Source organism: Lepus europaeus, chromosome 9 (assembly GCF_033115175.1).
Source record: "Lepus europaeus isolate LE1 chromosome 9, mLepTim1.pri, whole genome shotgun sequence".
In the NCBI taxonomy this organism is placed as follows: domain Eukaryota; kingdom Metazoa; phylum Chordata; class Mammalia; order Lagomorpha; family Leporidae; genus Lepus; species Lepus europaeus.
Genome location: NC_084835.1, coordinates 8,207,616 through 8,234,713, shown reverse-complemented (window position 1 = coordinate 8,234,713; position 27,098 = coordinate 8,207,616). Strand labels below are relative to the sequence as shown.

Sequence of the window (27,098 nt, the reverse complement as noted above, 5' to 3'; positions counted from 1 at the left end):
CAATGCCCTGTGGACCCCTGCTCGTCACAGTCCCTCCCACACCTGTCAGAGTCGGCCCCCTGCTGTCTCCTGTGCACCCAGCCTCTTGGACACACCCATCCTGCCAGGGCCTCCTCCGTGTTCTCTGGCTGCCACACTCCCCTGACACAGTCATTCCTGAGCAGGACTCCTTCTCACATGAGGGACAGCACCCCACCTGGCATGCTCCCCATGACAGAGGAGGAAGGGAGGGCCAGAGAGCTGAAGTGACACGAACAGCCACAGATCCATGTAGCCACACAGCTGGTGCATGGTGGGAAGGGCTCGGATCCCAACCCTGCCTGCTCCCCTATACCCCTGCTGCTCCGACATCGGCTTACCTTGGTGCCTTTTAATTTTTGAGAGGCGAAAAGAGACAGAGAGAAAGAGACACACACAAACAGAGCTCCCATCCACTGGCTCACTCCTCAAATAACTGCGACAGCCAGGGCTGGGCCAGGCTGAAGCCAGGAGCTGGCAATCCAAGCCGTGCCTCCCACGTGGGTGGCAAGGGCCCAAGCTTGAACCATCACCATGGCCTCCCAGGCTGCACAGCACGGGAGACTGGAATCAGGAGCAGAGCCAGGACTGAGTCTAGATGCTCAGATGTGGGAATGCTGGCAGGCCCAGCACCCACTCAACCGCTGTGTCAGGAAACGCGGGCGGGATTCACGGCGACCGCTCCTCTGACCACCCCGTGGCGGCCCACACTGTGCCCATCCGCCCCGCTCCCGTCTGCAGGACTCTGCCTCATGCGGCCTGCAGAGCCACTGTGATGCCGGCCACCGGGGATGGAGGCTGAGCACAGGTGTGGGGGCAGGCTCCGCGCAGTGCCAGTGCCGGGGCCCCGGAGGTGCTGGGGAAGGGTTAAGAGCTCCCACCTCCCGGGCCGAGCTCCCCACAGACTCTCCTGACTTGGCCAGCCCTATGGACTCCCCCCACTCCGACCTCCACCAGGCAGTCACTGGGACTTGGGGGGCCTTTGTGCTCTCATAAAGACAGTATTACTGAGTCGCAAAGCTCTCCTCGCTCCAAGCCCGCTCGCTGCCAGGGTTCCCGCTAAAGGTGAAGCCCTGTCACTCACGGCCCCAGAAAGGGCTGAATCGAGATGCGCAGCTCTTTCTGACTTCACGTCGCAATTTGCTGCTCTGCCGAGGCTCCGGGGTGGGAGACGGGCTCGCACCGGCACACAAAGGGCCCCGCTGCGGCGGCTGGGGGCGCCCTCGGGTTCTGGGGCCCCCAGGCAGTGGCCGCCCTGGGGCAGCGGCTGGGCGCTCTGCATGCTTCTCATGAATGCTCTAGTTTCCTTTCTGAATGCAGACATCGGCCGGCCGCCGGGAGGGCCCTGCCACCAACGCGCTCTCCTGCTCGCCGGGGCCGCAACAAAGGCCACTTGAGGGCCAGGGACAGCGCTGCCCAGTTCCCTTCCCGGGCCTGTTCTCTGCGCTTTCACACATCTCTCCCTTTCACTCCCTGCCCCCTCTGCTCCTGCTCCACGCCTCATTGAGCCCATTAGACACTTTACAGGGTGCTCCTGGAGAATAAATTTTCTGTGTGGGGCTCCTGATGGTGTCCCTGCTGGCAGCTCCAACATGCCTGGTGGGGGACGGAGGGGGAGGACAGGCCTCCCTGTGCCTCCACGGGGCAGGCCAAAGCAGGTGCAGGCACCTGTCCAGCAGCCCAGGGGCCCCCTCAGCCCTCCCTGGCCCGAGGGACTCTGACATCATCCCTCCGTGATGCGCGTAGGCTTAAGCCCCAGGAGCCTGTATCTTCTCATCTGTGAAATGGGGACCATCACGGTGCTGCCCCGGGAACCGAGGAGGATGAGGCCCCAGCAGGCCGGCACCGTTGGGCATCGAGTGCCCCGCCCGCCCAGGCTGGCCAGGCGCCCTCATGGCACCTCTAGGGCCTCTACTTGTTGGTGAATGAGGAAGGGAAAGAAAAAGAATCAATGCAAGGCTCTTTGCAGCTGTTCCTGGGCGAGTGTGTCTGTCTGTGTGTGTGTGTGGGTTTTCCCCCCTGCCCTGGTGTCCTGGAGCTTTGAAAAGAGTAAAAACAGAGCCCGAAGGCAGTGAAAAGGCACGATTCTTCTTAAACCCAGCTAATCCTGCAGCTTCCTCTACAGGGGCGAGGGCGGGAGGCGGGCAAGGGACCACAATTGTTTCTGCACAGCCCTCTCCTCCCAACCACTGCTCCTGGAGACCAGGAAACGAGGGGGAAAAATCCATAAATCATCTACCGAGAGGAGGACAGAGGAGGAACCGGGCTGGGGTAGAGGCCGGGAGCCAGCCGGGGAGGGGGAGGGGCAGCCAGAGGGGACACTGGGACTATTTGGAGGGTGGGGTGGCATTGACAGAGGGCAGAGCGTCCAGGCCAGGGCTGCCCGGCCACCTCCACTCGGGAGGCTGAGGACAGAGAGGTCTGGTAGGCTCTCATGGCTTCAGGCCTGCAAAACAAGCATGCTACCCTGGGTGGGTGGGGAGAGTCTCCAGACACATCAGCTCTCCCCACCCCAGGTCCATCCTCAGCCTGGTCATCTGAACACAGCACTGGCTACGGGCCTTGCCCTCCTCCCTCAGCCTGGCCCCAGCAGGTGCATTCCAATGAGCAGCCAGCGCCAGCCAGGGACATGGAACCAGACCCCACACCCCACTCCCCCAGGTCCAAGGGCTCTCAGCGCTTAGCACAAAATCCTGAGCCTCACCACCCTGGCCTAGGAGGCCAGACCCCAGTCCACTCCCTGCTCACCACTGACGCTGGCCCTCACTGCACGGAGCCTCTCAAAGTCATCACCGGATCTGGCCACAGCCCGCGAACAAATACGAATGGCCCTGGGCAGAGAAAAGGTTCCCCATCCACCGCAGAAGCACACCCTACACACCCAGCCTAGCTTTATGCCATTTCTGAAACAACTTTGTGAATGAAACAAAGTGTGTGGCGTGGGATTCCCATGTGAGGCATCACACTGCTGCTCACAAAGTTTCAGACTTTGGAGCATCCCAGATCTCGGATTTCCAGAGCACAATACCGGGACGCTGGCTTCTGTGGGCCACAGGGTGTCCATCACAACTATTCACCTCTGCTATTGTAGTGGCAACAACACAGCCCCAGACAGACCGGCGAGGGAACGGAGGTGCCTGCAGCCCCAGAAAACGTGGCCAACAAACGAGCCACGGGCTGCTCTGGGCCCGGAAGCCACCACTGACCGGCCTATCCTGGATTGGATCAAGGCCCTGCAAAGCCACAGGAGAAGGACATGTAGCCATGAAAACTTTTTTCTGTCTTCAAAAGGATGCGTGGGGGGCCGGCGCTGTGGCACAGTTGGTTAACGCCCTGGCTTGAAGCGCTGGCATCCCACATAGGCGCCAGTTTTAGTACCGGCTGCTCCACTTCCAATTCAGCTCTCTGCTGTGGCCTGGGAAAGCAGTAGAAGATGGCCCAACTCCTTGGGCCCCTCACCTGTGTGGGATACCTGGAAGAAGCTCCTGGCTCCTGGCTTCAGATCAGTGCAGCTCCGGCCGTTGCAGCCAATTGGGGAGTGAACCAGTGGATGGAAGACCTCTCTCTCTGCCTCTCTTTTCTCTGTGTAACTCTGACTTTCAAATAAATAAATAAATCCTTTTTAAAAAAAAAAAAAAAAGATGTGTGAGGGTGCTGGGAAAGTGTCACAGATCCCTGCTGCAACACTACGGCAAGATCAGACGGCGAGATGAAAACAGAAACACTTGGGATGTGTTGCAATGATCAGCTCAGAGAATCCAAAGCCTAGGGCTGGTGCCGTGGAGTACCGGGTTAGGCCCCATGACACTGGCATCCCATATGGACGTTGGTTTGAGTCCCAGCCACTCCATTTCTGATTGAGCTCCCTGCTAACACACCTGGGAAAGCAGCAGCAGATGGCTCAAGTGTGTGGGCCCCTGCAGCCATGAGGGAGACCCGGAGGAAGCTCCAGGCTCCTGGCTGCATATAGGCCCAGCTGTTGTGGCTATTTGGGGAGTGAGCCAGCAGAAGGAAGACTTTCTCTCTGCCGCTGCCTCCCTGTAACTGTGCCATTCAAACAAATAAATAAATCTTAACAACAACAACAACAAAATAATCCAAAGCCTTTCAGTTGGACCGTGCTGCATACCAGCAATGTGTGCGGTGTGCAAACGGGAACTCAGCCGTGTGCACAAACAGGAACTCTTGGGAGCTGCTCTCCCTCGGGAGGTGGTGGGGAGCGACTGTGAGCTCAGTGTCGGAATTTGTGGGCGCGGCGGTGGGGAGACAGGGAAAAGGGAGAGGACAGAGTCCTTCCTTTTCCACAAAACAGACACGCTTGAAAAGTGGAAGACAGGCAGAGGGAATCACCCGAAATGACTTAGTGGTTTCAAGGTCTGCCGAACAGGCAGGATTGACTGGGTCCAAAAAATGGACCCAGGAAAATGGCAAAGATGGCTGCACTCTCCGGCCTGTTTCCAAAACGCCTTCCAATTACCCAGAGTGAAGCTGATTATCCGGAGGGGTTATGCTTTCTCTGAGAAAGCCAGAGCCTGGGACTCCTCAGACACTCAGGGTCCTACACGCCAATGCACGTGGGAGACAGGTGTTGTTCTGAGGCCGTAGGAGATTTCTGGCATTTCCAGCTGTGCCTAGAGAAGGAGGAGTGACTGCCGGGCACTAAGATAGCAGCTGTATCCCCGGGGCAGGGAAATAACCTGCCCAGTGAACACCCGCCGTGTGCTCAGAACCAGGGTCAGTGTGTTTGCCTTGAAGCTGCCCGTGTGTCCCACGCCACAGCAGGCCTGGGGGGGGCAGACAGGCCCCAGCTCTGCTGCTTGCAGGCAGGTCAGCCGTGGGCACACTGTACCCCTCCCAGAGTCTCCACCTCCTAGCTGTGGAGGAAATAGTTTCAGTCCAGATCCTGAGCTGCCTCCCAGCCCTCACTTGCTGTACTCTGACTTTCGAGGGCTGATTCTCACTGGTCTGAATCCCCAAGGTCTAAGGGGCTGCTTTGCCCAACTGCTGGGTTGAGGAATGCTCACACTAACACTTGGAATCCAACTCTTCTCTGTGTGCGCCATTGCCACCCCAAGAAGGGCTCACCATCTCAGGGGACAAGACAGGACGCTCTCTGCGTTGCAGAGCCAGCACCTTGCTGGGAGCCTGGGTACCAGCAGGAGCTACTCAGGCCCATTGCAGGGCAGGTACCTGACTGTGCACAAATAGGGGACCCAGTTAGGGACCCTCCCACTCTAGGTAGCTCTCCTGAGGGTTCAGATTGCCCAGATGATACAGGGGAAATCCTGAATGCAGGCTCGCCAGCAGGGGCTGGTGCAGAAGGACCCATGCCCACGTGGCCCCCGTGGAGAGCAGCAGGGCAATTTCACCTGTGGTGTCCTTGTGGCCTCATCTGGGCCTTATCTGTGACCTGATCCCAAACCTGCCTGGTCCAAGTTCTGGCCTACACGAGCTGCCCGCTGCACACAGCTCACGCTGAGAGTGTTGCTTTAACCCTGGGGACAGAGGGGCCAGGAACTCTTCTCACATTAATGAACGCGTCTTATAAATGAGGTTCCTGCTGGTATCAGAGCGAGGCGCGTGGGCAGGTCAAGAACAGATGGCAACAGGTGCGTGACTTTCTCCTCCCTTGACAGTGGCACTGGCCAGGGCCCCCGCAGGCAGTAGCCCGGGGCGACCCCTGTCCCCTGAGAAGTCTCAGGAGGCCCCATGTTTCAATCGCTGCTGTTTTTGCACAGAACTCAAAGAACCTTTGGCCGCTGGGCTCATCTCCAAGGTGAAGCGAGGAACATACAGGAACAACAGTGCCTCCCCGTGCCGTCCTCTCCTGCAGCTGCTGACGCAGGGCCCCCGTGCTCCCTGCACTGCCCACTGGGACCCACAGAAGCACGTCCCTCCGCTGGGGTCTGGGGCACCAGGCTCTCCTCTCTGGTCTGAGGCGGGGGGCAGGCCCCTTCCTGTACCTGTCTCTTCATGCACACAACAAGGGTGGCCATCCAGACGACTTCTCAGCAAACTCCTTCTCACCCTGGATGCTAATGCTGGCCTTGGGCACACGACTCGCACAGGAGTCCATGAGCCCAGGCTCTGGGACGACACTCAGCTGGTGCGTCCTGTCTCTGCAGCTCCCTTAAAAAGCAACACGGAGACTGACCACGCACGCGCTGTGTACACTGAGCTGTACACCTGTGACTTCCTTGCAATGGGCCTGCACGAGATGCCAGCCCTGGCAGGAAACCTCTCCAGACCGCGGAATGCTCGGACTCAAGCCCGGGCTTCCACCTCATACGAGGCTCCTCAAGCAACTCACTAAGCCTCCATTCTCCCATCTGTAAAATGGGGAGAACTCCTGCACCCATCTCAGGGGGCTGGCCAAGGCCCTGAGTGGAACTGGTAGAGGAGACTCAATCCGTGCTGACCGTCACGGCTGATGGCATCGTAGCCACTGCTGTCCTACCACGCCTACTGTGACGGAGGGAGGGGCTGACGTGGGGTAGGTGCCACAGTGCTCTGCACTTTCCTCCAAGGGCCACAGAGAGGCAGGGGAAGGGTGGGGGCAGTGAGGGGGCAGGTCCCTGTGCACCTGAGCTGGGGCCACTCAACCTCCCTTGGCCTCCACTTCTCCACCTAAAAATAGAGCCAACCACTTCTCAAACTGGGGAGTGTATGGCTCTAATGTGGAGAAAGCCCAGAGCCCAGGGCAGAGGGATTCAGAAGTACGGGATAAACGTTTGCCCCCTTGCCTTACCCATGAGCTTCTTCCCTCCCCTCCCTGACACCTGTTGCCCACTAAAAGTCCTCTAACAGTAGGCTCTGGGGTCCAGGCACCTGCACCCAGCCCCCTCCCTACCTCCTGAGACCAAGCTTCCTCCCCAGGGCTGAGGGAAACCAAGCTTTGCTGTGGCTCCTATCCTGGGCCCAAGAGTTCCAAGTTACACAGGAGCACATCCATGGTCCCAGTGCTCAGCCAAGCCTTGATCCTCAGCACTAGGTAGCCTCCCCCCACTGCAACACATCCCCAGCCAACCCCTGACTCTGTGTCAGCTCCGAGAAGTGGGGACTACAGGACTGATAACAGCCTCCACACCTCCTCCACTCCTCTGGGTGGGGTGTTCCAGTCCCTGATGGATGACCACTGATCCATGCTAGGTACTCACCAGGATACCTCTTAAGTTCTTGGGAAATAGAATTAAAAGAAAAGTTTATTTTACTGCAAAAAAAAAAAAATAGAAATCCATGGAGTTTTTCTCATAATGTGCATTTTCCGTGAACTTTCTGAAAACCCGTCGTATGCATGGATTCCAAAATTTCTGTATTAAAATAAACTTAGCCTTTGAAAATTCTATTTCCCAGGAACTTTCTGAAGTATTTATGCAGTACATGCTTAGAAGCTGACTTTTGAATGAATACACTGTATCTTTCTAAGAAGAGCTTTAAAAATTGCCACTTGCTGCTAGTTACACACTGTCAGAGGCACTGAGTGCCATCCTGGCGTCTCACCTGCCCAGTGACCCCAGCAAGGGAGCTCCAGCATCAATCCCATTGGCCAGCAGAGGAGAATGGGGCTCCGAGAGGCGATATGCCCAAGGACACGGCTACTGAGCACCTGACCTGGTCCACATGCTGCTTCTTAACCCTCCGTCACCCTCTCTCCCTGACCAGAAGAGGCAGAGAGGGGGATGTGGAGCCATCTGGAGAGTGTCAGTAACACAATAATTTTATACAAAGAGGAAAATCCTAGTGCCTCGATAATGCAAACCCTAGAAAGCAACATCAGCAGGGTCACCTTGGCTGTCATGCTTCCTGTGGCCCCCTGGTGTTCTGGCCGAAAGCCTATGATCCTCAGAGCCAGGCGTGACTCCAGGCCAAGGTGGTCAAGACCTGGCCATCTTTTCCCATCTCTCCTCCCCTGGCCAGGCAGGGACCCTGGAGGACACCCGGTGCAGGTGGCATAGTGAGGTTACAAGCTGGAAATGGCTGTTGCTCCCCCCACCTGCAGCCATGTCGCCATTGTAAAAGAATCACCAAAAAAGGTTAGCAGTCGCCTGTTTCCAAAGCACTGTCACTCTCCCTACCTGGCATGACTCTAGAGCACCAGGGCAGACAGACAGGCGTTGCTATCTCCTAGGTGACCAACCCGAGGCTTGGCAGGTGGAACAGAACAGCCCTAAGGAGTGCTGCAAGTCGGGGTGGAATGAATGCTCCACCCCTGAGTGTACTCACGGTCTGGTGCCCTTCCCGCCTCCCACCGAGGGGCTGGCCCAGACACCATGAATTCCGGCCCCGTCTGTGTCACCGCGAGCCTGCAGGAGGACGGTTTGTGCCGTCCCTGGCACCCACCGTTACTTGCTTGTCCCTCTTACCTTTCCCGTGGACTTGGTCCCCTTCCAGATACAGAAGTAGCAGATGGTCCATGCTGCCAGGAGACACAAGGCCAGCTCCCAGCGCAGGTTACCGATGTGCTGGATCCCATCCGAGATGGCCAGGACCCTGCGCCTGCAGAGGGAGGGTGAGCGTCAGGCTGGAACCATGAGGTGCAGGACCAAGCCCTGAATTCACACATACTCCAGGATGCACCAAACACCCCTGGGCTGGGCACGGAGCCTCTGAGGGGAGCAGGAAGCAGCCCCTGCCTTCACAGGCCCCCTCCTCACCTTGGCAGAGAGACGAGTAAGTTAGCAGAGCGGCACGGACCAGGGCGGCGGTACAGAGACGGCTCAGGGAAGACCACAGCGCACGCTGCCCACTGTGGGGGTTCTGGGGAGATTGTCCTGGTATCCTTGCCCATTCCATGTCCCCCCGGGGGACACAGTACACCCCTGCCCTGCCACAATCAGGGTGGCCCGAGGACCTGCTTTGGCCACTGCGTGTCCAGTAATGGAAAGTGTGTCGTGTCCGACAGACACTGCCGGGGCCACTGGTGTGCTCTCCACCTTCCCTGTCCTCTGCCACTTCCTGGGTGATCACATGCACCCTCCCGGCACCCGCATCAGATCCACAGCAAGAGCTGAACTGCATCAAGGCGAACTCCTCAGCTCTTTAAAGGGACTATGGCCACTGCAGCTGGATTCAGCCTGTCCCAATGGCCCCAGGGCATCTGGGAGAGCTTCCTGGAGGAAGTGCCATGTGAGCCAGGCTGTGATGGACCCGTGGATTTCAGCCAGGAGGAGGACAGAGTGGAGGCCGTCTGGGGACGCGGGAACAGCACAGGCAAAGCCCAGCAGACAGAGCATGGTGTTTGTGGGGCAGAGCGAGGTGGGGCTCAGGGCCTCAATCATCGCCCATGGCAGGGGGCTGGAGTGGGGCAGAGGGGGATAGCAGGTGCACCGAGCCCGCACCTCCAGCCTTGGCCCCCCTGCAGGTCCACCCCTTCCTCTGAGTGGACACGGGCCTGACTCCTGGAGCCCCCACCTGGGGAAGTCAAAGTCGCTGGGCTCCATAGTGAGCAGAGCCATGGCCCCGACACAAACTCCCTCCACGCCTGCTCCACGCCACTGCCAAGCCACTGCAGCACACCATGCCAGTCGGCTCAGAGTGCTGGGAACAGACTCCGAGCGGGACGCCCCCACCCCAGCAAGCGTGAAAGCCACCCTCAGTGTCCGTCTCCCTGGGAGTCCGCGCGGGGCCTGATTCTGCATTAATTACCCAATGACACCAATTAGCACTGGTCTGCAGGCTCCCTCCGGCCCCAGCCCCCACCGGAGAACTCAGGCAGGCCCCCAGGCAAACTCAGACCCGGTGTAAGAAGCAAACGGACAGGCGGGAAAAGCAGGAGCAGCGGGGTCAACGCACACGGAGGAAGCGCCTCCTCGTTCCAGGCACCGTGTCAGAGGCAGAGGACACAAAGCAAGGCCCCTGCCCTCCACAAGGCTGAGCTGGACCAAAAGGAAGCCCGAGACACTGCAGAGATGTACAACAGCCATTGCTCAACTGCCCCTTAAGTCTCAGCTGTGTCCAGCTGGGATTTGAAAACCAGAGGCCTTACTACCCGACACCCTTTACACAGTCCTTTCTCCTAACAGAAGGGCAGCCTAAGAGATGGCCATCAGGGCACGAGCCAGGAACCCAACCCCCCTACACCGCGTCACAGACCCGAGTCCCAATCCCTGTAGTGTGGGCCCCCAGGAGCCCCTCACGTGCGGTGTGGCACAGGCGCTATAGAAGGAGGGTTCCCTGGCCATGGGGGGGGGACGACCTGAAAGCGCCGGCTGAGTCCTCGCTCATCTCATTTGGGAGGAGGTTTGGGGAGAGTTTGTGGATGCTTTGAGAAGTGACAGCATGGGCATTCTACCAGGGAAACACATCCCCAAAAGCCACCACCCCCCCCCCAGAAAAAAAAAAGACTCTGCTGTCCGCAGACTATAAGCCTGGCAGCAGTGGCCAAAGCCCCAACGCCAGCCCAGCAGCTGGTGGACAAGAAGGGACAGCCCAGAGCAAGGAGACTCTGGGCCTGGGCCACCACAGACAAACACCTCGGCGTGTATCTGTGCCTCCCAGATCCCGCACTTTTCACTAAAGAATCTCACACAGGTCTCTGGCAGGCAGGAGGGGAGGATGTGTACACGTACACACACACACACACACACGCACAGACATGCGCGTGTGAACACATGCCTGCCTTCTCGTGGATGTCGCCATTTCCGAGCCAGGCAATCTGCAAACTGAAAGCCGCACGGCGACGGAGATGGAAGGCAGGGGCAGCCCTGGCAGGAGCGAGCTGGCTCGGCTCCCCTGTCGCCCACATTTCGGATGCTGCGAGTTTTTGGGCCGTGCAGCCTGCACGGGCTCCCTCGCGCTTAATTGAACAATCCGAGTCTCCAACGGGGAGCAGATGACTGAAGGCTACGGGGAGGATGAACTGCTCTTTTGTTCCACCAGACGTGGTTTGAAAACACCATCCAACTATTTCTAGCAGCTCTGATTTCAACCAGGGGCACATCTCAGGTTTCCAGGGACTCTAATGGGGCTCACTGGGCTCGGGGGCTGGGTTCTGAGGCCGTGGAGTTATTGGGTTGTTTTGAAACTCACAAGGGGAGCCTTTAAGAGCGGCGGGGGCTGGGGCACTCGACTCCGGAGACTTGGAGCAGACACAGCTCTTCCTGGGAAAGAGCTCCCTTAATGACCCTCCCCTGTGAAGCGCTGGGACAGAAGCAAGGTCTGAATGAGGAGAAGCCAGCAGCCAAGGCGCTGGCCAAAAGGGGCCCCAGCACAGACCTCCCGCCACTGGCTGGGCGCAGGGGACATGGACAACGAGAACGGGCTCTTTGGAGAGACTCACTGACACGACCGGCGATGGCTGTGCACCTGCTATGTGCAAGGAGCTAAGGCAAATCCTCGCAGAAGCACCTTTCGTGGGCCACAGTTGAGAATTTCTGGAACATTCCACCCAGGGCTCAGAAGTATAGTGCCCAGGCTTCTCCAGCCATTGGCACAGGCAGAGGGTGAACTGGGCTCAAATCCCAGCTGCCCCTCACGAGCTGTTCCACCTCGGGGAAGTGACGTGACCTTCCTGAGCACCTCAGCTTCCTCGTGTGAAAGACAAGAACAGTGACACTTACACCCCCAACAGCTTTTTGAGCAAGGATGCGTGGACCCTTCCCCACCACCTTTGGGGTGGCTGCAATTGCTATCCCCATTCCAGAGACTGGGAAACTGAGGTACAGAGGGGTTAAGGAGCTTTCCCAAAGCCACACCACCAGCAGGTGATGGAGCCTGGACTGGCGCCTGGGGATCCTGGCTCCAACCTTGCCATCAGTCTCCCCTTCCCTTGCTTTGCAAATGGAAGCCACAGAAAACGCATGCTCCACCATCAGCGTCCTCATGCACCGTGGATGGGGTCCGTTGCACCTGTCACCTGTGCATTTATTAATTTCTTCAGGCAGAGCTCCCACTTAACAAAGCATCACTGGTGTGCCACTTACTGTGCTGAGGCGGGGTCCTCAAAGAGCTCACGGAGTGATGGGGAAGGCACACAGCACACACAGCCGGACATGGACAGGAGTGAGTGAGCATGACTGGCGGCCGGGGGACGCTCTGAGACATTGCATGGCAGGGAGCCCCCGGGGGTCAGGGTCAGGATCAGAAGTGGGGCAGGGTGGGGGGCCCTCAAGGGGGGAAGGAAGAAGACAGGCTTCCGGAGCAGAAAGGCCACCAAGAGTGAAAGCCAGAAGGCTGGGGCGTGCAGAGCGAGGCTGGAGATGGGCCTGCGCCTGAGCGGGGCAGCCACGCTGGGTGAGAGGTGAGTGAGGCTGGGGCAGAGGCTGAGCATGTCCAGGCCACAACACTGCCGAGGGGCTGGGATGCAGCCTGAGCGGCTCAAACCTAGAAGACTCGGGACCAGGTGGAGGCCCCCTCAGAGCTGCAGCAGCAAGAGGGACAGCTAGTGAGGGAGGGGACAGGGTGCCTGGTGCAGACAGTGGCCTGGGTCTGGGGGATGGGTGGGCAAAGTCTGGTCCAGGTGGGGACGGGCGCTGCAGAGGGGGCTGCTCAGGGCGGCATGGAGCAGGGGAGAGGGAGTCTGGGCCCACACGTTCGTGCCGCAGCCCTGGGTGGGCTGGGGGCGGGGGGCATTTGCTAAGTGAGAGCAAAGTGGCCAGTGGGTGGAGGAGGGGGCAGTGGCCACTTGTTCTCTAGACAAGAAGAGCTCAGGGGCTGGCAGGACACCCAGGGGCTGCCATGCACAGGGAAGGCATGGCCTGGGGAGCAGAACTGAGGAGAGACAGGCAGGGAGGAGACGGCACCTGTGCACTCGCCCCGCAGAGAAGACGGGAGGAGACGGGACAACACCCAGGCACAGGGAGAGAGGAGGCCCTGCAGGACGTAAGGAGGGCCACGCAGAGGTGGCCAGTGGCCAGGAATGGCCCATCCCCAAGGCAAAGGGGGAGGCATCTGGGGACAGCAGCCAGGGGAGGGGCGAAGTCCGTGGGACGAGGCAGCTCCTTGAGGGAGTCTGGCTCTGAAGCTCCCAAGAGAGGTGGTGGCTGATGGGGCCACAGGAGCTCTTCCACCTCCACTGGTTTGGTTTTCAGGCTGGGGCAACTGGGGTGGCCTGGGGCCGTGGAGGGAGGTAGGGCACAGGGTCAAGGCCCCTGACAGAACAGCAGGGAGGAAGCAGGCGAGCGAGGCAGGGGACATGCTCTCTGCAGGAAAGGCTGGGGAGGGTGAGAGGGGGCTTCAAAGCCTCTCACTTCCCTCCTCAGTAGGAGACGTGGGGAGGACGGGGAAGCAGCACCTGTGGAGGGGACCACACAGGTGCCGACCAAGAGACTCCTCCTGGCTGCAGTAAGCCCTCAGAACAACAGAACGGCTGCCAGGGCACCGCTCACAGGAGACTGGTTCCAGGACCCCAACACCCACGGATGCTCAAGTGCCCTGTGTGAAAAGCCGAAAAGGTTTGCTCATAAGCTGTGGGCATCCTCCGGGTACCCCGAGGTGAGGGGAACACTGCATAAACTGAATAGGACAAGAGAAACCATCCACATACGTGCAGTACAGGTCCAGTTTTTCTTTTCAAATATTTTTGGCCCATGATTGAGTCAATTTACAGATGTGGAATCCCTCACAGATACGAGGACCCAACTGCACACCCAATTCACAGGGAGAGAAACCAAGGCCTGGAACTGGAAATAACTTGCCTGGCTCGACCCAATCAGGACGTGGAACCAGATCCCTGGGATGCCGATGTGTCTCACCGCCCACCAGGAACCCGCCCACAGAGAGGGGGTCCGAGGGACGCAGCCGGAACACTGCATCCACCTTCAGGCCCCACCTTGTTTCTCTCCTGGGTCTCAGTGCAAGGCCAGGGTGAGTGCAGAGAAAACAGCCTCCCACCTGAAGCTCCCGGCTCCCAGAGCAAGTGCCGGTCACACCGACGCGGAGCCACGGCCACGCTCCCCCAGCCTGGAGCCCGGGAGAGGCCTTGGGAAGGGCCCCAGCCCGGCCTCATCTCCATGTCCTGCACGAAGCCGGCAAACAGATCACCTTTCTTTATAACCTGCCATGGGGCAGAGCGCTGCCAGGGACGCGGAGACGGCCCCAAAAGCTGGCACGGAGCGGGGAGCTATAAATAGCACCGCTGGTCTCCCAAAGCAACAAACACACACACACAGAAAGAGGCCCTGCGCGAAAACAAGAGCCGGCCGGCCCTGCAGGGAGCGTGGCTGCCCCGGTGGCTGCTGCCCTCCCTCCTCCCGGAAGAAGAGGTGCGGCCCTCAACTCTCCCTGCTTCAGAACACACCGCAGAGGCCCCAAAACCAAGCCGGGGCCTCCGAGTGAGTCCCTCCCCTGCCCTCCATCTCGGGCCTCTCTGTGTCAATCAACCATTCAGCAGCCGTCTGCTGAGTGTCGAAAAACACACTGAGCACCCCGCTTAGAGCCTCAGGGGTGAACGGGCAGGAGGCCGCACTCTCAGGGACACAATGGGAGGGACAGGGTCCCGGAGAGCTTGCATCTCGCGCCAGCTCACCAGGGCCAGCCCTGCCACGCGTGGAGCCGCGTCATCAGCCCTCCCAGCCGCTTCTTCCCACATCACAGACAACTGTGGCTTAGAAGGCAGAGGCAGCACCTGAAGCCACACCTGTCTGGCTCTGAGGGGTGGGTGTGCGCTCCACAAGGCACTTCTGCTCCGTGTTGGGCACAAGGACCAGAACCGTGTGGTCATGAGGGTGCAGCTGGGGCCCTGGGGAGCCTGGGTCTGGAGACGCCTCTTCAATTGCTTCCGTCCCACAAGTCCCCGTCAGTCCCCAAACATCCCACATTCACCGGCTGCTGTTCCCTGCAGGCCTGGAATCTCCCTCCCCAGTCCATCACACTATGTTCCACGCTGTCCACAGGCACCAGCCCCAGGGCCAGGCCCTTCCTGTACCTGTGTGACAGGTCAGTACATCATCATGGACCAGGCACGCCTAGGCCACCGGTCATTACCTCTTCCCCTGCCGACGGCTTTGCACAGCTTCTGACCCAAATGTTCAACTACCCGTGCAGTGTGACAGCAATCGGAAGCAGTTTGTAAATGAATGGGAGTGGCTTTCTTCCTATAAAATTCTATCTATAAAAACAGGCAGCAAGTGGGATCCAGCCAGCAGTGTGCAAAGCCCTGTCCTGGTCTAACAGTTTCCAAAGAACACTAATCCTCCAGGTACAGGGAGCACTCAGACCACACTAGAGCCTCCCTCACACTCTACACTTCCACGGACATTCCTGGTGCCTGTGAGAATACGGGCATGTTGGAAGCTCTGAGACGCTCTGTCCAACCCAGCGCTTTCCCGTGTAGAAGCAACCCTCACTGGAATGCAAACTAAAGCCACAGCGAGAGCCCTCTTCACGTTGGCAGGAACGGCCAGTGCCAGAAAAGGCAGTGGTGACCAGTGCCGGCGAGGACCTGGAGAACCGGAACCCTCACACACCGCTCGGGGAAAGGCAAAGTCATTCAGCCACCACAGAAAAGAGCATGGCACATTCTTCTCGGATTAAACACGAAACCCCGGGCATGTGGCCAAGAGAACGGAAAACATGGGTGAGAAAAAAGTACATAAATGTTGAGAGCAGTACCGCTTATGCGAGGAGACACTAATGGCTGCACCTCCACGCGGGCAGCACTGTGCACCCGTCGCGCACAGATCGCTGCAGCTCCGTGTAGACAGAATTCAGCCCAGCGCAGCACGGACCATGTGACCACCTGGGGAAGACCTGAGTGTGTCACAGCAGAGGAGACCACGGGTCCCGGGACTCCGTGAACACGCGATGCCCGGAAGAGGCAAATCCGCAGACGGCAGCTGAGGGGTTGTGTGGAGGTGGGGGAGTGGGTGGGCTGGGAAGGGCCCCAGATGACTGAGCTGCAGGATGGAACCTCCCAGGCCCACACTGCACTGATGGCTTCTCCCTCTTCACGTTTACTCAAAACCACCGACCCATACACCTGAAAAACTGTGGGGGCGGATTTCACAGCCCCCACATGCGACTCACCCCTCGGCACACCTGTCAAAACCTTAGGGAGGGGCTCTCTGCACACCACGCTTCTGCTTTTCCAGAACCACACGGCACCGCCTCGGTCTGTGGTGTCAGCGGGCTCACGGTCGGCCATGCCCTGAAACGGCCAACGAAGAAAACTCCAGACCCAGGCAGCTTGCGAGTTTTACACCGCACGCTGTTCCTCACACCACCCCTCCCCGCCCTGCGTGTCCCTGGAGGATTTGAACCACCCACGCCCTGCATGTCCAGGCTGTATATGACACCCCCCTCCCCGCCCCCCGCAGGTCACTCGGCAGCTGCCACGGCCATCAGATGGACGACAGCCCCGGCACCATGGTGCTGCCATCCCAGCAGCTCTTACTTTACGATGGCCCCGGAGTGCAGGAGCAACTTCATGACCACGCGTGCTGTGGCAGTTGCTCTGTTTTACCGCTACTGTTGTCAGCTCTTGTGTCGCCCACTTTGTAAATGGAGCTTGATCGTGGGCATGCATGTCTAGGACAGAGCAGTAAGCCCAGGTTGGGAGCTGTCCACAGTTTCAGGTGTCCACTGGGTCCTCGGAGCATGCCCAGGCACCATACTCCTACCCTGGTGCAGGGCACACACTCGGGGGGAGACAGTCAGGCCCCTCTGTGCATGTGGCTTTGCTTAACACCCAGCGTTCAGAGGGAATTCAGTGTTCACACGGACTCTCACTTCACTCAGGCACAGAGCCGGTGGCCTCGGACCCCAGTCTCCTAACCCAGGTGTACTGCACGCTCTGCTCCTCCGTGGCTGGGGTGCGACCCAAGGGAACAGGAGGAGAGGAGAAGGAGGACAGGCACCACTCAGGGCAGCAGGCGGAGTCACCAAGGGGAGGCTGAGAAACAGGGGCTGCACAGCTGCTGAGCACCCGCACTCGAGGGACACAGACCCTGACCGGCAGAAAGGACCTCACCGACCCCGGAGCCCTGGCTTCCTGCCCCCTGCTCCTTCTCAGCAGGGTCAGGCAGCCCCAAAGTGCTGCAGAAGCTACCGCTCCCTGTGTTCCCAAGGAAAGCTGCTCTGCAAGGCTGGACAGGCCAGCTTGGCCCCCTTGGCCCCTGTGAGGTCCTCTGGCTGAGCCACTGTTTAACACAGATGCACAGTGGTCAGCAGAGTCACCTGCACGTGTCAGGGATGGCCTTGGATGAGGAGGTCGTGTCGGGATGGGCTATGCTCCCAGCTCAGGTGCATCCCACCAGGAGCCGGCCATTCTTTCCGAGTCACTTCAAGCCATCTGAGATGCCAAATGGATGCAAGTGTGGGAGGGGCGGTGACAGTGGGCAGACTGGGAGGAGCTAACACCAATGAGTGACACCCTGCTGTCCATGGCTCACCCAGTCCCATCACCTGCACCTCCCTGTGCACGAGACACAGGTGCTCTGTGCCTAAGCCCACCTAACCTGCAGAACACCACAGCCTAGCAACCCAACACAATGCATGATGTCAACTGTGTCCCCTCATGACCACGGGGCCCATGGGCAGCCGCAGCAGAGTCGGCCAGCGTCGGAGAAAGGATGGGGCTGCACAGCGCTAGCCTGGGAAGAGATCCCTATCCACAGTCCCAAGTCTGAACTCAGCCGAATGTGCGCTGCCTTTGCACTGTCACGACATGCACAAGTTGTCACTCAAACCATCCTAGGTCGGGGGTGGGATGCAGCTCTGGCTCTACTGACAAGGAAATCAGCTTCACAATTACTCGCCCAGGGACCCCAGTGGTAAGGAGGAGTCAGGCTGCCCCGGCTCTGGTGCTCCTTCCCACACTGGGTGTCTCCTCACTCCCCCACTCCGCAGGTGCACAGGTGAGCAGGTGTGTGTGCATGTGAGTATTAAATCTGGACAGCTGGGCCGGCACTGTGGATCACTAGGCTAATCCTCTGCCTGTGGCGCTGGCACCCCGGGTTCTAGTCCCGGTCGGGGCACCGGATTCTGTCCTGGTTGCTCCTCTTCCAGTTCAGCTCTCTGCTGTGACCCAGGAGTGCAGTGGAGGGTGGCCTAAATCCTTGGGCCCTGCACCTGCATGGGAGACCAGGAGAAGCACCTGGTTCCTGCCTTCAGATCAGTGCGGTGCGCTGGCCACAGCGTGCCGCCAGAGCAGCCACTGGGGGGTGAACCAACGGAAAAGGAAGACCTTTCTCTCTGTCTCTCTCTCTCACTGTCCACTCTGCCTGTCAAAAAAAAAAAAAAAAAAAAAAAAAACAAGCTGTATATACCTTCTCATGCTCTTTAAAACAACCTAGGGCTGGTGCTGTGGAGTAGCTGGTTCAAGTCCTTTCTGCTCCTTCCCTCCCCCTAACAGCACACAACAGGAAGGAAAAGGGAGCTCAGACAAAACGCTTCCAGGTCAATTCACTGCTGCTTCATTACAGACGTCCAATCTGAAAACACCCAAACACTCCTGGCTGATTTTGCACAACACTTTCATTGTTAACGGTCAGGAATGCAAATAACAGATCAGAGCTATGCAGGACTTACTAAGCCCCATCACTATTTCTGCTACTGTAACGGTTATTTCTACCACGGAAAGAAGCTGAACAGCACCGAGACTGAAGTAAGGTCAAGAGTGACACAGAACCAAGCAGACGCAAACTCCAGCTGTCTGGTCCCAAAGCCAGTCCCGGGATCCACGCCCTCAATAAAGCTACTTCCAAATAGCATCGCAACACTGTATGCACAAGCCGCACCTCCCTCGGCGGGGGCTCTCGGGCTAGTGTATGGACCCCATCGCCCTCTGAGGCATGTGCTGGTCCTGCTGCAGTGGACACTTGGGGCACAGAGCTTCCCCTGGAGATGAGAGAGGCCCTGGGTGCTCACAGGCACAGGCAGTGGAGAAGAGCTCCATGCTGCTTGGTGAACGGAAGGCCTGGCTCATACTTCACGGATGGCGGACACAAAGGGCCTGACCTGGGCACCTTGGCAAGGTCCCTGCCTACTTCAGCAGCCTGGACACACAAGTCCACTGTGTGCTGCTTCCTTTATTAAACACACAGGCCGTCTCTGACTCTGGACTTTCTGATTCGGGGCGAGCACTTGGGCACTGTACTTAAGACCCTGCTCGGGATGCCCGTGTCCACCACTGGAGTGCCTGGGTTTAAGGCCCAGCTAGGCTTCCAATTCCAGCTTCCCCATCATGTGCACACTAAGAGGCAGCAGACAATAACCCAAGTACTCGGGCCCTGCTGCCCAAGGGAGACCCATGTGGAGTTCCAGGCTCCCAGTTTCAGCCCGGCCCAGCCCTGGCTGCTGTGGGCATTTGAGGAATGACCCGGTAGATGGGAGAACTCTGTCGCTCACTCTCTTTGCCTTTAAAATAATTTTTTAAAGATTTCTATTTATTTATTTGAAAGGCAGAGCTACAGAGAAAGAGAAGAAAGAGACAGAGTTCTATCTGCTGGTTCACTCCTCAAATGGCTGCAATAGTCAGGGCTGGGCCAGGCCAAAGTTAGCAGATTATTCCGAGTCTCCCATGTGGGTGCAGGTGCCCATCTTCTGCTGTTTCCCAGGTGCATTAGCAGGGAGCTGGGTTGGAAGTGGAGCAGCCAGGTCTCAAACCAGTACCCATATGGGATGCTGGCACTACGGACCAGGGTGTTAACCCACTGACCCACAACACTGGCACTAAAATACATTTAAAATTTTTTAAGTTTGTCTGAAATTTTGATGGTGCAAAAGCATACCCATACAACCATTCTGTTTTACAATTTCTTTTTTTTTTATTACTATATTTATTCAAGTTACAGAGAGATAGAGATCATCCATCTGCTAGTTCATTCCCCAAAATTCCACAAAGGCAGAGGCTGGGCCAGGCTGAAGCCAGGAGCCTAGAACTCCATCCGTATCTCCCATGTGCGTGCAGGAGTCCAAGTAATTGGGCTATCTTCTACTGTTTCTTCAGATGCATCACCAGGGAGCTGATTGGAAGTGATGCAGCCAGGACTCGAACTGGAGCCCTTATGGAATCCGGGACTAAAGGCAATGGCTTAACACACCGTGCCACAGTGCCAGACCCTGTTTTCCACACTGTTGTAACATATGGCTTGCGTGAGATGGTTTTGTCCAACTCCAGGCTGACCTAAGTGTTCTGAGCACACTTAAGGTGGGCGAGGCCAAGCTTGGATGACTGGAAGCCCATCTGTATGATCTACATTTTTGCTGTAAAATATTTTCACAAGAAGTTGGTTCATTAGGGCATAACCCCATTGCTCCCAATTATGATATACTCATGCTCCTGGCTTAAAATTCTTTTATAATGCAAACACTATGAAAAAGCACAAAGCAAAACACTTGTTCTCCTCTCTCTTACCCCCACACCCACTACTGTGGGGCCTCGTAATAGTTTCTCGCGCATCTTTTCACACACGTTCTACTGGTACAAAGCCACACAGATACCCTCTTATGCCTATGGTATTGCGGGTTGAGCAGTCCTGATCTGAAAATGTGAAACTCAAATTCCAAAATCTGAAACTTTAAAAAAAATTTTAAATTTTACTTATTTGAAAGGCAGAGAGAGAGAGAGAGAGATATCTCCCATCTGTTGGTTCACTCCCCAAATTCCCATAATAGCTGGGCTGGGCCAGGCCAAACGTAGGAGCCAGAAACTCAACCCAGGTCTCCCATGTGGATAGCAGGAACGCAACCACTTGAGCCATCAACTGATGCACTCTAGGCATGCATTAATAGGAAGCTGGAATTGGGAGAGGAACTGGGACTTAAACCCAGGCACTCAGATATGGGATGTGAGATTCTCAAGTGGTATCTTCAGCATTATGTCAGTTATCTTTCCCCAAATCTGAAACGTGGAAAATCCCACACTTGACCTCATGTGATGGGTCACAGTCAGAACACAGATGCACTAAAACACCGAACGAAGCAACGGCTGTGGAAGACACGTCAATTTCATGCTTAGACATGGGTCCCGTCCCCAAGATGTCTTACTCTATATACAAATATTTCAGTCCCGAGCACTTAAGATAAGGGACACAGCCTGATTGCCCGGCAACCTATCTCTATCCACTCAGCCTTGTCTTCCAGCCCCTCTCCACAACAGCACATTCTCTGCTTCGCCCATTTACAGCAGGTGTTGCTGAACTTACAGAACCGCTGTCACATTCAAGAAAGTTTTACAAAAGTCCTCTTTTTTTACCTTTAGTCATCACAAGCAGTGCTCACCATGGACACACTCAGGCTGAGGGTGTGTGTCTCATTCCACAGACCCAACTTTTGGAAGTGGGATCTGGGGACAAGGCACAGGTGCACCCACGAGCTCAGTGTTCAGGCAAATCCAGAGCCTCCCGGCTGCTTGCCAAGGGTGTGTGGGGTCGAGCAACATGTTCCAGCAAGCAGATGGCCACGGAGGCACCCATGAGTCAGGAAACCGTCCCCACACCTGCCTCAGGGCACAGCACGGCCAAGCCCAAAGAACAAGCATCCTCCAAGGCTACCTCCACCCTGCCTTCCCCTACCTGGCATCCTGCACCTGGACCACAGCAAGTGCCTCCAGCTGGCAGCCTGGGGCAGGCAAGGCAGGGCAGGGGGCAGGGCTGCCTTGTTCCAGGTAGGACCACACAGCTGCATGGATTCAGTCTTGGAAGGCAGCCCTTTGCAGAGGCCCCGAGTTCACCTACACTGCACTGCAGCCTCCCCACCACCTGCCATTCCCCAGACCCCCAAACATCCTCCCACAGCAGGGTCACTGTCCCCACGGCTCCCCAATGTCCCCACCTCAATGCTGCCCCACTGGGTGCAGGGCCCTGCCCAGGTGCCTCTCAGCAGGGGCCTGCCCCAACCCTGGCCCCGCAATCCCCATCCTCACAGCTCTTTCTTCAGGATAGGGTGATCGCGACCCCACGGAACCCCTCCTGCTTCTCAGCACGTCTGTGACGCAGGTCACCCAGAAGGCCTTGCTCTCTCTCTGCTGCATCCCAGAACCCCCACCGGTCCCCAGCACATAGTAGGTACTCAGTTAAGACTTGTAGTGGAGTCTCATGGCATCCATGGGGGTATGTTTCCACACCCTCAGTGGAGGCCTGAACAGCAGGTAGTAACAAGCCCAATATACACTTGTCCCCTCTGCCTGGGAGAAAGTTGAACTTGTAAACTGGACACCGTAAGCGAGAAACAGCAATAGCTTACCATGGATCTTAGCAACCACAGCACGTATTTTTTTCCCTTTATTAGGTGGACTTTCACCTGTCACTTAAAGGAAGCTCTTTGTGGCTGCTCTTTGGCACTGTCAGCATCACTATCTTTGTGCTCTTGGGCCGCTGTTAGGTGCTGTGTCACCTAGACACAAGGACCACATAGCCACGATGGACAACCTGACCCCAACATGGCCACTCAGTGACCGTGGACGAGCAGGGCACCCAACACAGGATGGCTCACATCTTAACTGGCCAGGACAGAATAGGATGATGTGAGGCTTCATCATGTCATCCAGAAAGGTGCACAATTTGGCACTTATAAATTATTTCTGGAATTTTCCATTCCATGTTTTTGGGCTATGGCTGATCACAGGTAACTGAAAGCATGGACAGCAAACAGTGGGTCAGAGGGGACGACTGTAAGTGGACGGATGTGCTGGTCTCTGCCCCTCCCCCAGGCCCTGATGCAGGCAGAATCTGCAAACCACAGCACATGCTGCACCCACCCAGGCTCCTCCTGTCACCTTGTACACCAGTGACCCACCCCACGGACAGCCTCATGGACATCTACCCACCCTGCAAAACCCATCCCAGGGGGCCGGTGCTGTGGCGTAGCAGGTAAAGCCACCACCTGCAGTGCCAGCATCCCATATGGGTGCTGGTTCAGGTCCTGGCTGATCCACTTCCAATCCAGCTCCCTCTAATGGCCTGGGAAAGCAGTAGAAGATGGCCCAAGTGCTTGGCCCTGCACTCATGTAGGAGACCAGGAAGAAGCTCCAGGCTCCTGGCTTCAGATTGGCGTAGCTCTGGCCATTGCGGCCATATGGGGAGCCAACCAGTGGATGGAGAACCTCTCTCTTTCTCTCTCTGCCTCTGCCTCTCTGTAACTCTTTCAAATAAATAAGTAAATTGTTTAAATATAATTTAAAAACAACTGATCCCAGGCAGCACTGACTCTGAAGTCTCTCCCCAGGTCCAGACTCCCGGGTCTCCTCACCCTAGCTCTGATCAAGCCTCCTGCAGGGACCTGTCCAAACACCCTCCCCTACTTCCCTCCTCTCTACAAGGCCGTGTGCTCCCCAGGGAAGGGCAGTGCCCTCCTCAACCGTCTACTACTGATGAGGCACCAAGCACCTGACTGCTTAAAAAGCAGTCAAGTGAAGAAAAGGCACTGGGGAGTCCACCATGTGCGCTGGGAGGCACAGCCCAAGCCCGGCCGATGAGTCTTCTGGGAAGAGCACTGGCAAGAATTCCCACGGGTGCTCGGAGATCCGGGTAAAGCCAGGCACTGAGTTCTCCCCTGTGCTGGATTCTTCCTGAGCACCAACCTACCTCATGCTCTCGGCGGCTACAGCTGCCCCACTTCCAGGAAAGCAGATGGAGGCTGTGAGAAGCTGAGCTGCTGCAGCCGCACACTTGGGAGGTGACAGAGCATACGGTGAACGGTGTCTGCTAAAATCTGCACTTTGGCCACGTGGGGGGTGACACGCTGGGGATGGGAGTCAAGGCAGGTACTCCAAGCTAGCAGAGTCACAGGGTGTCATCGCATGTTCTCTGTTGACCCAGGAAATGGATTTTGGGGGCACCCTTAATGCTGCACAGAGGGCACAAAGGCTTCTTCAGGCAAATGGACCCAGCCCAAGCCATGGCAGCTCATGCTCACGTGTGCACCCGCACCTGCAGAGACAGAGGCTGGGCTGGACATGAGCCTCAAGCAACGGGAAGGAACTCACACACCCCACTTAGAACTTATCCCATTTCTCAGAAAACATCATCTCATTAAATCCTCACAACAGCCTAGAATGGTTGGTAAGGCAGGGGACAGGGCAAATCCCCATCTCACAGATGGGAAAACCAACCACAGCCTGCTGCTATGTTCAAACCTTTCCAAAAGCTACACTGGGCACAGCACAGGTCTCCTTTGGTCCCCATCTCGGCCTCACAGGTGGGTATCATCATTTCTTATCACCAGACAAGGACACTGAGCCCCAGGGCTTCAGAAACACTCACTCACTCATCCACCACTCAGGCATCCATTCATTTACCTGCACAAAAATTAATTCAGCACCTAGAATGTTCAGGCAGGACGACAGTGACCAAAAGACACAGAGAGGACTGGCACTGAGGTACAGTGGGTTTAGCTGCTGTCTACAGTGCCGGCATCCCATATGGGCTCCAGTTCAAGTCTCGGCTGCTCCATTTCTGATTCAGCACCCTGCTAATGCACCTTGGAAAGCAGCGGTGGATGGCTCAAGTGCTTGGGCCCCTGCACCTGCATGGGAGACCTAGAAGAGGCTCCTGGCTTTAGCCTGGCCCAGCCCTGGCTGTTGCAGCCATTTTGGGAGTGAATCAGTGGATAGAAGATCTCTCCGTGTGTAGTGTATGTGTGCATGTGTGTGTGTGTGTCTCCCTCTCTCTGACTTTCAAATAAATAAAAATCTTTAAAAAAGAAAAAGAAAAAGAAGAACACACACAGTCCTTGCCAACTTGGGCCTGAACTCTGATGGACAAAGAGCACAGCAAGCAGCCAAAGGCACAAGCAGGAGAGGTAAGAACCACGTGGACGTAAGACAGAGCAGGGGTGGGGCGTGACTGGGGTGCTGTCTCTGCTGGGCTACTGGGGGAGAGCTTTGGATGACAACAATGGCAGGAAGGAGCTAGACACACAGTGAGGTGGTGAGCCATCTTCCAGGCAGAGGGAACAGCAGAAGCCCAGAGACTGATCATGGGACAAGCCCAGGACATCCACAGGACCAAAAGGAATCAGGTTACAGGGGGCAATGGGCATAGCGGAGACGCACCTAAGAGGCATGCAGGAGGCGCCCCGTTCCACACGGAGTGGCACCTGTCACTCCAGTTCCTCCTCCCCTCAAAGACAATCCATTAAAACGCCTACCTGGCTTTAAAACCAAGAGTGAACTCCTCCAGTGACGAGAAACCACAGAGATGGGGTGCCGTCCTACAAGTGAGGACACGGAACCGGCCGCCCTTACATCTCAATGTGCTCTCACTATGTGTTTGCTGAGTGGACGCTGTGCAGCCTTGATTCCACTGTCCATGCACTGAGCAGGGAGCTGCCTGCAAAACCCAGTACCTGTGGAGGCTGGAAGAGGGAAGTGACGACAAGTCCCGGGCTGTCTGATGCTGAACCGCTCTTTGCGCACCTGCTAACACCCCATCCCGCCAGAGGACACAAGCTCAATACACAGACCCGCAGATGGATGCCCACGCAAAATGGGTTGTTAAGAGACACCAGGATGCCAGATTCTGACATCCAACACAGGGAAGACAGCTACCCTGACTCACAGGGCCCCTGCCAGTCAGAATTCAGAGCCACCCAAGGACCTGAGCTTCTCTCACTGGCTGTGCTACTCATTTCGCTTAGACCCTGGAAAGGAAAATGAGACCCTAACACAAAGAGTGTGTTGTGCCAGGTGCCCACAGCCAAGGCAAAGCCATGGCCAGGCAAACACAGGGGAGCAGAGCCTCACAACTGATACTGTGGAAACCTATGGGTCTGTCTCGGAGGCTAGAACCCCATCTTCCACAAATACACAAGAAGCTCAGAAGTTCGTGGAACAGAGAGACAGACAGGTAGCTGAGGAAGTCTACCTTGTCCTGGAAGCATGGCCATGAATGAGGTTCCCTGGAGTTGGAGGCTGCATGGGGAGGAAGGAGGAGCGCAATGGAGACCTAGCAGCAGTGGGGAATTGTGGACCAGCCATGCAGGGAGACAGCAAGGAGAGCTAGAGGAGAAACTGAGCCAACATGTCAAGGGCCATCACACAGAAAGGGAATTAGATCTCAAATACCTCAAGCCTCAGAGGTCAACTTTGACCTCACTTCCTAGCAAAGTGTTTCCCAACTGTGTTCTGCGGAACCCTAGAATTCAGAGGATGGACTGCACAGGGTGGGGGTGGGAAGAAAGAGGGAGGAAAGATTGTCATTTATTCCACAGAAAAATTAGTTTGAATCACTGGCTTAATCAAACACACATGGGTATCCCCACTTAAGGACACAGCTTCTCAAACATAAATAAGCTCGTTATGTTCAAACACAGCAAAGAACAGAACAGTTCAGTGGAGAATTTGATGAGGAGCCTGTTGTGCTTATGACATTGTCAGACATCTTTCTGACTGGCCTGTCCATGAACATGGTATACCCAATTTTCCACTCAGGTCTATTTTTTTTTTTTTTTAGTATTTTTTAAATCATTATTTATTTATTCAAGAGATAGAGTTACAGACAGAGAGAGGCAGAAGACAGAAAGATCCTCCATCCGCTGGGTCACTCCCCAAATGGCCACAATGGCTGGAGCTGGGCTGAACTGAAGCCAGGAATCAGGATATTCTTCTAGGTCTCCCACACAGGTGCAGGGGCCCAAGCACCTGGGTCATCTTATGCTCTTTCCCAGGCCATAGTAGAGAGCTGGACTGGAAATGGAGCAGCCAAGACATGAACCAGTGCCCATATGGGATGCCAGTACTGCTGGTGGAGGCTTAGTGTACTGTGCCACAGCGCCGGCCCCAACTCAGTTCCTTTCAAATGCCTTGTAAGTAAGCTATTGAACTCACATGGCTCAACAGCTTCTCATAGGATGCTCTAAGGCATCTCCCATGATCTCTGTGTTCCAAGTTCCCTTCTGGGGGAAAAATGTTGAATGAGAGCTGTCTAACCAAGTATTTCTGAAACAGGTGAGTGTCATACCAATAGCCGAGTACTTTCAGGACACAGGGTTCAGCAGTGTAGTATGAAAAGGATAAAGATGCAACCCAAACAGAAACCTCAAATGATGACGCACGCCCCACGGACGTTCACTTGGGATGACTGAGTACCAGGTAGAAAGGTCCTTATGCATGAGGACCCAGGCCAGCTGTCCCCTGCTGCCACTTGGTGTCTAAGAATGGACCACTGATTCTGCACAGGGGTTCTGGAAGTGATCAGTGCTGT

The 27,098-nt window shown here is 56.6% G+C and overlaps 1 protein-coding gene across 1 annotated transcript in view; it reads right to left on the bottom strand.

Annotated features, from left to right (window-relative positions):
* Window positions 1-27,098, bottom strand: part of SLC6A11 (solute carrier family 6 member 11) — a 113,807-nt gene that overhangs the window by 75,184 nt on the left and 11,525 nt on the right. The window contains exon 5 of the mRNA XM_062200070.1: window positions 8,382-8,514. Coding sequence (XP_062056054.1) covers window positions 8,382-8,514 — 133 coding nt within the window. The remainder of the gene's footprint in view (window positions 1-8,381; window positions 8,515-27,098) is intronic.